This window comes from Pogonomyrmex barbatus, unplaced genomic scaffold, assembly GCF_055798465.1.
Source record: "Pogonomyrmex barbatus isolate J1 unplaced genomic scaffold, ASM5579846v1 scaffold2, whole genome shotgun sequence".
Taxonomy (NCBI): domain Eukaryota; kingdom Metazoa; phylum Arthropoda; class Insecta; order Hymenoptera; family Formicidae; genus Pogonomyrmex; species Pogonomyrmex barbatus.
This window is the reverse complement of record NW_028297116.1, coordinates 13,523,603-13,536,419: the sequence shown is the minus strand read 5'-3', so window position 1 is coordinate 13,536,419 and position 12,817 is coordinate 13,523,603. Positions and strand designations below refer to the sequence as shown.

The following is a 12,817-nucleotide window of genomic DNA, read 5'->3' as shown; positions in this document are numbered from 1 at the left end:
CCGGGAATCGGGTCTTTCCGGGTCTGCGACACGGTTTTCCCCTTACTCGGTTGACTTTGGCGCCTGTGATAGTCGACGACGCGACGGCGACGCTCACGGACTAGCTCGTTCGTTCTCGCAACAGGTGACGGGATCTCGACTCGACCGGGTAGGTAAGAGGCGACGACAAATTCTTCGACGAGTCCGGACAGCGGCTGCGATCCTCCTCGCGTGTAAGACACCCTCGAGGAATCCCGGAGGAGTGGGGGTGGAAAGGGAGAACCGCGCCAAGAGGTTCCAGAAAGAGTCGCAAAATGAGTGTCGAGGACGCCATCAATTACTCACCCAGTGAGGAGGAGGACTATTACGCTCTGTTATCCTGCGACGAGTCTTCCACGGTGAGATAGAGCACGTTGGAATAAATTTTCACCGCGCTTTAAAAGTCTGTGTGTTCCCGTTATGGATTGATCATTGAACGCGATAGTGTACCATTTGAGTTTTATCTCGCGGTGACGTGGTATCCGATATGACCATTGTGGTAAAAAAAATAAATTCCGACAATCGATCAATATGCAGGAAAATCTTCTATACAGAAAATCTTGAAGGAATTGAAGATATTTTTTGCGTCTTGTTTCTGCGTCCTGTTAGATAAATCGCGAATTAAATATCTGCGTATTTCATAGTACGATTTGTTGTGTCGCGAGAAATATTCGTTTTTGCATTCGTATCATGTTACGTTATGTTGGATTTTCCGATCATTAATTTATTATTTCTACTTGTTTCCTTTTATAGAAACAGGAAATTAATTGTAAATTAGTAGCATTTGGATTATTATAGTTATTCAAAGGATTTCAGTTAAAATATTCCTCAAATAGAAAGTCGCAAATAATTGTCACCTTTTAATTCATTACAAAATAAACGCGTGATTACTTCTGTCAATCAAATCTCATACGTAATGTAGGCGTCGCCCGATCAAGCTTTCACGCTTAAAATATTTGTGCCGAAAAACAAGTTTATCGCGAAAATTTATATTTGTAAGGTTAAAGTCAGATATTATTTTGAAGGTTGATGGAAATTATAATAAATGTAGAGATTTTACGCGTAGAATAATACCGTTATAATACCGTAATAATTTAATAATAAATTTAACAGAATTATAATTAAGAATTATAATAAATAATTAATTTTAATTTAAAGTATTTTTTAAGTATTCTAATGCAACGATTATGCAAAGTCATTTCCACGAAGTAATTTAATTTTCAACTATTATATTTGTCTGTTATATCAGAAACTAATATTATTCGTTATGGTTTAATTCAAGCTGTAATATAAATATTTTGATATCATCAAAATATAAAATTTATAATAATTTGAAAATTTTAATTGTCTCAATTTACCGCGAGCTTTAACGAGATATGTGTACAGAATTAATTTTCTACACCTACACTAAGATAAGTAAATTAAACGTCGAGTTGCTTGTGTAATAATTCGATCCCAAAAGGAAATTGCAATTTAAACTCTCCATTAATTGAATTCTCGATCGACACAATTAGGTGTAGTCTCATCTCCTAGTTTATGGTATGCTGAAATAGCGCACAACAATATTCGTGCTGAAATTAAATCAAATCTTCGTCTCACATCGTGTATGAGATTGTTCTGATGTGTTTAAACACTTTTGTTATTTCGTATACGTCGTGATTTTGCAATAAAATAAATCGATGCACGAGAGAATCGTACTCTTTGCGATAATACTAATAAAATTGAAATGTAACGGATCATAAATATTAACATGGTTTAATTACGCATTCTTTATCAGCAATACATAAGTGGATATCAACAAATTCATAAAGATATACGATTGGAAGGTCGTTTGCCTTTGTAAATCTGCAGTTTATATTTTGTTATCTCAATCGAGTTTTTGATAAGAATTCCGTACACATGCGGTCGATACGTCGCTTTAGCGTGTTCGTAATATCTCGTTTCCGAAATAATACGAACGTGATGTTATTTCAGACAGTCTGTATGTTTGCAAATCAGTTAAATATCAAAATATGGCGAAAATAATTAGATTTACAAATATCGGAAGTATATTGCGGTTTATAATTTCCTTCAAATTTTTAATTATTATTTACAGTTTGTAAAAGTATTTACAGATTGTATTTACAGATTGTAAAATTATACTATTATAAAAAATATATCAACAATTGTTTTAATTTAATAAATTTTGCACTTTTCTGATGTAATGTTTAACTATAATAATGCATATTTTAATTGAAAGAAAAACATAGAATACAGCAGAGAAGTACATAATCTCAAAGTGAAAGAAAATTAATCTTCATTCTCGCAATCAAATGATGTTATAGATAGTTTTTATTTAATTTTAAAAATCAGGTCGAGCAAATTACGGCGGAATATAAGGTATTAGCACTTCAATATCATCCAGACAAGAATGACGGTGACAAGGAGGCCGAAAAGAAATTTCAACAGCTAAAGGTACGCTTCTTATACACAGGCAAAAGTTAATTAATTTTATCGATTTATAGCCTAGTCAGTTTTAAATGTGCAGAGAGAAAGAATTTTACACTTTAATGTGTTTGTTTTTTATATCGTAGTACGCAAAAGAGGTTCTATGCGATCCCGAAAAGAGGAGCAATTACGATAAATGGCGGAATAGCGGTATCAAGATCAGTTACAAACAATGGGTTGGCATGAAGGAGCATGTGCAGCAGGTGAGGCACGATAATTGGTGCGCTATTGTCCATTTTGGACAATAAGCTGCAATTTATTACAGTGTAATTCGCTCTTTCAATATACATTGAAATAAATTAATCCTTTCACACGTATCGTCACTTTTATTTAATACAGCGAGTTTGTAAAACATGCTGATTCTCTCTTTTATCGCACATTATATTTAACAACTATTTGTATTAATAAAAAAATATATATAAAGGATTTGTAACTTTAATGATCAATTATACCGATTGTAGTAATTTATAGAAGAGGTGAGTTTATACAAATATGGGATTTTCTCTTCTTTATTCATGATATGCTTTCTTCAATCTGTTAATCTTTTGAAAGATCAGACTCAATAAATTTTGAATAGATTTTTTTTTTTCGCTAAAAATAGGGGCACATTGTAACAAAGCTATAAGGGTCCAAAAATCCTTAATTTTACATTTTATATATATTGTTATTTTGTAACGTTAATCAAGTCTTCCTCTGTTCACAGACCATGCATTGGAGCACGCCGAAGACAAAGGACAGAATGCTGCCGGATACGACTGAAGAGGCAGGTGGTTCACCAGCTCACCTCAAAGGTCATCCTACAAATGCGCACAGAAGGGCTTCAGAGGGTGGTGCCATGAATCTCTACTACCGTTCGAGCCACGGCGTTCCGTTCTATCAGGAGTCCAACGAGGTTGTCAGTAAGTTTCGCAATTACGAGATTTAAAAGGTCCCCAGCGTAATTTTCACCGGAACGGAAGTGGTCCACTGTACCGGATACACTTAAGACAGCGGGAAAATGTTACACTAGACAAATATCTATCTGTACCCGAGTGTACGAGATGTTGGTCGGATCGCGTTGGCGTACATACACGCGGGTTTCATGAAATGGCAAATCGAGGGATAAATTTCATCACCTGCCATCGCTACGTTTTTTTTTTCCTACCCCGCTACGTTCACATGCGATTGTGCAATTAGAAGATTTTTATTATCATTGCGTCACTTCGCGTCAGATTGCGAAACATGGCGATCTGTCATCGAGGGTGGCTTCGATAAAATCGTTTGAACGATCGCAAATCTCTCTTCAAGGAAAGACTCCACGAAGATGATAAATGTTAAAGAGTAACAATAAAGAGTAACAATCGTACGATTGTTCTGTTTTGTCTTGAATGTATTAAATTACTTTTTTTTTTGTAAAGGATGTGCCAACCCGATCCAACAAACTACTTTGTACATGTGTACGTGCTCGCGTGCTTCGCGCGTACGTATGTGTCGCCTTCAGATTTATATTTTGTTATACTATATTAAACACGACGGAGAGGAAAGGATCGAGGAACGCGGGAGGAGGACGTTTGGTATCATTTAATATATAATCTCTTTCTGAGTCTTCTCGAGTAACGTCCGACTGATCTGTTGCGTAAATAATATAAGTCGAGTCTCTCTCTCTCTCTCTCTCTCTCTCTCTCTCTCTCTCTCTCTCGATCCCGCATTCTATGTGTGTCTCCTGATCTTATGAGATGTTTAGCGACAGAAGTTAAACGATGTAGTGTCAAGGATCAGTATAGTCTTATCTGTGATTCCGCGAATGAATTTTCCACTAGTGGTTAACTGGTCGTTTCAATCGTAAACACACACTGGAAGGAAATACTTAAGTGCCTGTTAAAAGAAAATGTGCTTTTCCGAGTGAATCCGAGTAGTCACATGACAACGGAATTTTATCGTTTATGACTATCGACATATTAATCAATATATAATCAATTTTTATTGCAAAATTAAATAATCGATAGTCGCTTTCGACGTGAATCACTTGTACCGATAAGCATGTCTTCATTGGGCTAAAGTATCGTATATCTGCAAAAATTGGATGATGGTGAAATTGAAAAATGATTGAATCAAAATTCTAGACGAACGTTGCAAACGTCGAGTTTATTAGATACGTTTTAATGGAAAAAGACATTTAAAACCTATATATATATATATATATATATATATACCTCTCAAAAGATAAGCTAAAAATCTAAAAATAGGATAGTTTATATTATTATAACTGTTTCTAAAGTGTATAACGTCTATATTATTATATATTTTGTCGGGTAAGTGTTGCCGATTCTCTGAAGCAGACGTTGACGTTTTCAACGTTTTTCCTCGAGAATTTATTCGATCGATCATCGTCGATACGAATGTTGATTCACGGATCCAATTTCGCGAAGCGTTGAGTCGACGTTTCGTGGAGCAACGGGCTTAAGTATTTCTTTCTATAATGAAACAGAGAGATCGACGATGGCGCACTTGTACCTGTGTCCGATGTCAAACGCAAGATATATTGTACTCTTCCGACGACGCGGCTCTTCTTCATTTCGTTAAATAACGTTAAATAACACGCGCGCTACATCGGCCGCGTTTCGCCTCTGTAAAATCGGGATTTGAAACCAGTGGAATTTCGACCATGTTTCGACGCTGTAAACAAAAGAAGAATAATTGTTTTCGCGTGTTCATAGCGTCGAGCGTATGGGCTCGTCTGAAATTACATATCGGTTTAAATCTCCGGGGGGAAAATGATAACATTCTTTACTTTTATAATCATCTCGATGCACTTGCGTCTTCATTACATTCGATGCAGCAATCGAGACAACTCGTCGGTGAATTGCGTTTGGCATGTAATTGAGAATGCCTATTGATAACTGGTAATTAATAATAAATTAGTGACAGTGTTAATCCTGGATGTGTCGATGTGCATAATCTTACAATAATGTATGATAAGCGTCTTTTTGGGAAGCTCGTTCCTCCCTTAGATTAATAACGGCGTCGTTAAGGCCTTCCAATTTCGGATATCTTCTAGTCGAACGCGTCATATCTAGATGTCTACGCATCGAACGAATCGGAGCTTGATGGCTCGATATCGTTAAAGTTGTGATACATATAAAGAATTAAGCACAAAGTTGAGAGTAAATAATGATATTAAGTTAACTAATAAAAATATAGTTTCGCGTGAATGTCCGAACATGATCGACGTTCGATCTGGAGATGATTAAATGAAATTGTAAGATATTAATGACGTCGAATGTGCGTCTTTCCCGAATCGATCGATTTTCCATCTCACAAAAATAATGTGATTTCCTACGCCCTTCGTCAAGGTCCAAAACATATCATGACAAGTCCATTTCGTCTTCCCATTTCCTTTCCGAGGAAGGAACCCGGCAAAAGTTTTATCTATACAGGAGTGAAATAAGAGGATATAAGCGAGATAATTAAGATCGTTGAATAAATCGAAGGCCAATCTTGTACTTACACAGACGCAGTATAAATGGCTAGTAAACGGTTAGCAAATGCCAATGGAGACAGACAAAATCAATATTATCAACGAGTCCAATGACATTTTTCTATTTTAATATTAGATTATCAGGTTAATTTTTTTAGAGATGAATTCCTTTTTTGATGGAACGGTATATCATCATAGTGATATATACATCACTTTGATGATATAATTATCTACTTTTTTCCTAGATCCTTTCTGAATAACTCAAATAACACAAGTTTTCTTGACGATAAAATTAAATTATCGTAAAGTCATTTATATCTTATCAATTTCCTACTCGATGCTAAATGATCCGCGAAAGGATTCATTCATGACTGTAATTAATTTTTAACATCACGAACAGCCAATAAGAAAGCAGGTCATTATCGCACTATATTTCTTGTTTATTTTGTCACAATACCGAGTCGTTATATCGATTGAATGTTCCCAAAAAGGATATTTTTAGAATTGAGAAATAGGAAAAGACACGAAAGTAATCAATAAAAAGGACTAAAAAGCTACAGAGGGAGAGAAGTAATAATAAAAAGAAATATGAAACTAACTTATATATAGGACGGAGACTTTTCAAGATGTGGGCGTTTCGAAAAGCGTCCTCGCTTGCTTTTGCTATCGCTCCCATTCTTCGTTCAGTTTTCTCAGATCCTTTGTTCGCAGAGCTAAGAAAAATATCTTGCTGCTCGACTTGTCTCCCTATCGGCTCTGTACAAGCTCGACGTTAGTGCACGGTCAATCGAATTAGTCGAACATATATAAGCGTCCGCTCGCACTTCGTGGGATTCGCCGCGCGATCGATCCTTCTCTAGATTTACCAGACGACGGACGCGCAGCTAAATTAAATGACATATCTGCGACAAGCGAATCGCGTGCAGTGCAATCCAGTGGTGTCTCATCTATATATATATATATATATATATATATATATATATATATATCTGTTGTATATCGTACATTTATCTATCTCAAATAAAAGAAAAGTTATTACTAATTTTTTCATTTTCATACATTCGACCATTAAACTACGGAAAAAAGAAAATTTTAATCTATTTTTTAAATTCCATATCTTTATTGATTATAGAAAATATATAAAATTAAATTAGCAATTTGTTGCCATTATTTGCATAATGGCCGCAATATGATGTAACGGGAATATTTCGACAAGAATCTTTCATATTTTTAACCTTTTATATTTTTTGCACATATTGGACATATTTGCCGGGAGATTCTTTTGTGAAGAAATTGAGATTGAAGCTTTATACAAAAGGATAAAAGTCGGATGAGCGAGTTACAAAAAGTTTTAATCTCGCCGCGACAGCGACCAAGTTTAGATTAGGTAAAACGGCATCGGGCAATGGCGTTCACAAAATTCCTCCAGTCTAGCTCGACTCCTTTTAAGCTTCAAAGAATGTAGCAACTAGGTCGATAAGTCGTTAAAATTAAATGAAGAATTTAAGAAAAAAGAGTAGAGATGTTGAATATATTTTACCTCTAGCACTGGTAATCTTTACGTGCATGTTAGAGGAAAGTAAGAAATATTACTATTTATTGGAAATACTAGCATAATTTGGAAACACACATGGAAGAGAATAATGCTCAAGTCAAAAATTTGACTCGATCGTTATTCACTTCCTTTACTAATTGTGCAAACAAGAATATTTAATTGTAAACACCTTAGAATTAAATTAAATTAACATTGATCAAAGTGGAAATGAACGAAGACATCCTCGTTAATCCTAGCAATTTTTTTTTTATTTTATAAGGAATGCCTGACGATTAAACAATTGCAGGAACTTACGCTACTTACTCTCTTGAAGAGTTTTCCATTTTGTAACACGAGACGAGAAGTGCGGTTAACCATGCCCGCTTCTATCGAAAGTCTACTGGACCACCCTGTATATGTACCTATATCTATATATCTATATCTATATTTTTCTAGATAGGCCCATAAGATTTTGGTCTGCGAAATGTTGTTACATGACTATATCCTATCTATTTGTCATTTACGATTGACTTGTCGCAAGCGCCTGAGAGAAAGGTCAAAGTCTGTGCAAACGCCTATCAGTATGATGCTCACGATCGAAGATCCCCGATATTGTCTCTTTTGCGTTACTACACGCGCGTCTACGACAATGGATCATTGGATAAGATGGATCTTATATTTCCTTGAGCTTATTCTCCTTCAGGGATTTATGATCAATTGAGGACTCAGATTTCAGACCATATCGATTCTAAAACATAATTAAATAAAAAAAAATTAAATATATCTAGACAGAATTTCATATATTATATTGAAAAAAAAACATCTATTCTGTATTATATGAAATAGTTCCATGAAGAAATATCTGCATTCTAAATCTTTGTGTCACATGCTATATATTTATTCAATGTAACTTTTCCGAGGAATTGTGTAAAATTTATAACTTTGCAGTTATCCTGATTTGAAATTTAAATTGTTAGTACAACTTGAATCTCCTTTAATCAAAATTGTATGCTGTACTTTTAAGTTTTCGGCATTTATTATCTGAAATTTAACGTTATATCTTTCCAACTTTAAATTAGAATTTAAGATATATTGCATATCAAATTGTTAAAAATTTGTCTTGTTTTCATATTTGTGACCGACAGATTATTAATGACGTTCATTAGTATTCTTTTTGAAATTATGTAACATTAATTATGTTATCTAACATTTGCAAAGAAATCGATAACTGTCTTCTGCTTTGATGTCCAGTTAATGATTATAGTAGCCAAACGCTTTGAACAATTAACTACGAAAGCATAAAATATAAATTATATATTAAAAAATAGCGAATCATTTTCTTTCTATGTGTGTCAATAAATCTGCAACAAAAAAATGATATAAAGATATTCAATAGCGATTATCAAATCTCCAAGACTGCTAATTCCACGATAATCGATCATTGAATTAAAGAATAATTAAAGATTAGTACCTATAATTTTATTTACATATCAATCAATTAATGATTATATGATATCACACGTAATCATTACTAATTACATATCGCGAGTACAAATATTGGGGTACAAGTTATTAACCGAAATCATTAACTCACGAAAAAAATTTCAATTTGTTAAAAATGATGGTTGTTCTTAAAAAAAAATATGTTAAAATGTAGACAAGACAGTTTAATCATATATCAGCTATGTGTCCTGTGCAACCTACTGATTGGTAAACTTTCGATCGTCCTCATGAGTCGTGCAAGTTTTTTGCGTGTGTGACAGTATGGATGAAATATAGATTGTGTGTAAATGTCTATATGCAGTTAAATGCGTAATCAAATACATATGTTGTATATTCGTCTCGCGCTGGTCGATGCGGCGATGTATTACTCGTACCAATAAAAAATTCAATAAATGTGTTTAATTATGAAGTATCATTTCACACCTTGATATTTCATAACATTTAATCTCGCAGTAACATCGAGAACAATAGCACTCTCCTAATTGTCGCAGATTATTCATAGAATGATATTTATATTTATTAATTATTTAAGCAAATTATTTAAGCCTGTGTGACATCAATATATCTTCAACCCTCCTCGTAAAAAATAAATTAAATGTAGAAAAATTGTTAGCTATTTTATAATTTGTATTTCTTATTTTGTATTTTTCTAACTAAAATGTTTTTAAAACAAATTTTCATACGTTTTTATAACTTTTATAATTTTTATAATTTTTAATCGCATTCCTGATGTTCTTTTTATGGGCTAAAGCTCAATGAAGATATAGTATATTGCTTGTGTGCAGAGGCTTGTAATGCTGTTTGAGATAATAACATATCAATCTCAATTTTGTAATTCATTATGTGATTCACTAAGAAAATTAGCTATTTTCAGGTTAATCGAATGATGACGTTACAGTAGTAATGCCGATAATTGTCAGGTAGCAGGTAACAAAGTGATTATTGTTTCATCCCTTGTTGCTGCACATCCCTGCGGAATCAAAGGTAATACCTCTCAATTTAGCATCAATATACGTTTGCAAATCTCTTCGGCGATTAAAAGCAAAAATTAACATTCAGTAGAATCAATCAATTTATATTTCACTGAAAGAGAGATTATTTAACTTTCAACTAGCTGAAAACCAGTCATTTAATAAAAGATCTTTATAAATGAGATAAAATCTTGGCCAACGTGAAATGATATTTTAAACGAACTTTTTAAATTTACTTTTTATTAAATATAGAAGCTTTAAATATAATGTAAAAAGATCTTGCAAAAACGTAACAAAAAAAGGAACACTGAATAAAGTTACAGATCAGACAGTTATTTTGAATAATTCATGTTTTTTCTTCTATAGGGATTGGCTTTTTTGGTTGTTACTTTTTATTCACTGTATTTGACTTGGCGTATATTGTTTTCATAAGTTTATATGAGGAATTTTATATTTTCTATACGACTATAGAATACGACGAGGACCGGCCCGCCGTGTCGGATTATTGGGAATTGGAGCGAAACATTTGCTTCTCGCTTCGAAGGCTTCTCCGCAATTTCGGTTATCTGATAGCTGTCTTCAGCCTCGTTTTTCTTCGTAGAATATAACTAGAACGCGTGGACGGCATTTTAGATATGTGTCGAAATGTAAACTTGGTTTCTTCTTTTAATTCTCTCTTTTTTTAGTTATATATAAAGTTTGAGCAATAAAAAAAAATTTAATTAAAATATTAATAAACTTTAACCTAATGATGATAAATGTCAAAACTGCTTTTTTTTGCATATTATGTTACAAAATTTTAAATATTATTATTTAAATATTATTTGTATTCAGCATACGGTAGAAGTGAATTTTTAATTATTTTAAACCTGATCTGATGATTATCCACTTTTTAATACGTGATAATACGTTAATACGTAAAGTTTTCGCGTTATTAAAAAGTGTCCGGGGATATCTTTCGCAGCCATCTAACTAGGTATCATTGGGATTGTATTTTACTGTGTACCAGTTTCCGCGTAAATCTATTCTTTCATTCGCCTCGAGAGACGCGTATAAATACATCTCCACCTGTCCACGTAACTACATAGAACGCACATCCCTCCATTGAACTGCAAACAGCCCTTTGAATGCCATTATCCTGCCTACGTTGTTACTACTTAACGTGTCCGCAAGTGTGGCTGCGTTAGATAACGAGAGCTGGCCGTTGTTCCCAATCGGTTTTGCCCGACAACGACTGCCTGTCGGGACGACGCTGAGTCTGTATGTCAATTTAAACTTTGACCTACCAGCACCATTCCGCGCCGTTTGACATAGGCCACCTACGCCGCTCTCTTTAATCTTCGTGCACTATCGCCGAACTATTTTACTCGAATAGAATTTAATGTTGTCTCTTTTTCTTCCTCGTGATATTTCCGTTAAATTATCTTGGTGGAAAAAGGGATGAAGAGAGATGTACTTGTAGAACAAGCGATTACACATCTCTTGTCAGTCTATCACAGGGATTTTTTTAAATAAAAAAATAGACGGCGAATGAACTGTATTAGCAAATAAATTGTGTTTGAGCTGGATGTTTTATTCATTTGAATGATATTTGTTCATCATTTGTTTATTAGTAAATAAAATAATGCGTGTACTACAGTTTTATTTTTTTTTCCATTTTTTTTCGAGAAAAATTGCCTCGAGAAATGAAACACTGTGACTTTGCAGCTATGTTAATCTATATCGACACAAGCGGAAGGGAAATACGCAACTGGGAAGGAGGGCAAATCGATATCACCGCTCTCTCCCATGAGTTTGTATACACATGGAGAGGCGTGATCGTTATATATATTTGTGGTACAGTGAGAAGTTGCATTTTCTGAGTCTCACAATAAACGTTTATGTGTCTTGATAACGCTGCAAAAGGTACAAGATATTTTCTTCTTCCTCTTTATTATTTTCATTATTATTATCATAATCATCATCATTATCATCACCATCATCATCATCATTTTAATTTTTTCTTCTTTTTTTGAATATATATATATATATATATATATATATATATATATATTTAGATGAAAATGATAGATCTTTAGATTTTTCTATTGCTTTTTACGTTTTTCTTTATAAAAAATTCAAAAATATTTGCAAAAATGTGGGATATGACAATTTGCTTGCGCAGGACGTCATCTACATTGACTTCCTCGGAACCTCGTGACGCTGTTGGTAAAATCATTGGTGAGAACTTAAGCTTACACACTGACAATCTTATGACAGTCGTGTGACTGATAAAATTTAGATATTAGTTTATAATATAATATAATATTTTTATGATTTAATATTATCTTGGTGTAGTATATATTTATAATTTTATAACAATCTTTATTTAAAACTACACCTTTAATGTTATTATATTTTTGTGTTTAATTATTCATGAAAGTGATAAATATAGAAAAGTTTAAAGCTTTAATAATATTTATAATGCAATATATATAACATTGTGTTATGAATATACACATTTTCTTATGAAACATTAATTTCTTTCTAATAATAAATCATGAATTTATATTATAAAATAATTGTTTAGATATTTTGATCGGTGGAAACAATTTTATATCAATAGTTGATAACGATAATTTCGATTATTTTCCTGAAAAATTCAGGTATCGAGATCCTCTTGACAAAAACGTGGCTAGAATAAGAAGCTACTATAATTACAAAATATATTTTCACACAATGTGATATATGCGTGAAAATATATATTATATTATAAAGAAAAATGTACATACAAAACATTAAGATAATTGAATGTAAAATTATTTAAAGAATGTAAATATAAAATTGTGTAACCATTAAATAATATAA

At 33.1% G+C, this 12,817-nt stretch overlaps 1 protein-coding gene across 1 annotated transcript; it reads left to right on the top strand.

The window, feature by feature from the left end:
* Positions 1-9,401, top strand: jdp (DnaJ domain-containing protein). The gene is made up of 4 exons (XM_011640737.3): positions 1-377; positions 2,371-2,472; positions 2,592-2,708; positions 3,209-9,401. Exons 1-4 carry the CDS (start codon positions 294-296, stop codon positions 3,428-3,430), a joined length of 525 nt encoding a protein of 174 aa, XP_011639039.1. The 5' UTR covers positions 1-293; the 3' UTR covers positions 3,431-9,401.
* Positions 9,402-12,817: the final 3,416 nt, after the last annotated feature.

Coding starts and splice junctions, on each gene's coding strand:
- jdp (XM_011640737.3), top strand. CDS start 294: ATGAGTGTCGAGGACGCCATCAATTACTCACCCAGTGAGGAGGAGGAC. Junction 378..2,370: donor CCTGCGACGAGTCTTCCACG/GTGAGATAGAGC, acceptor TTTAAAAATCAG/GTCGAGCAAATTACGGCGGA. Junction 2,709..3,208: donor TGAAGGAGCATGTGCAGCAG/GTGAGGCACGAT, acceptor CTCTGTTCACAG/ACCATGCATTGGAGCACGCC.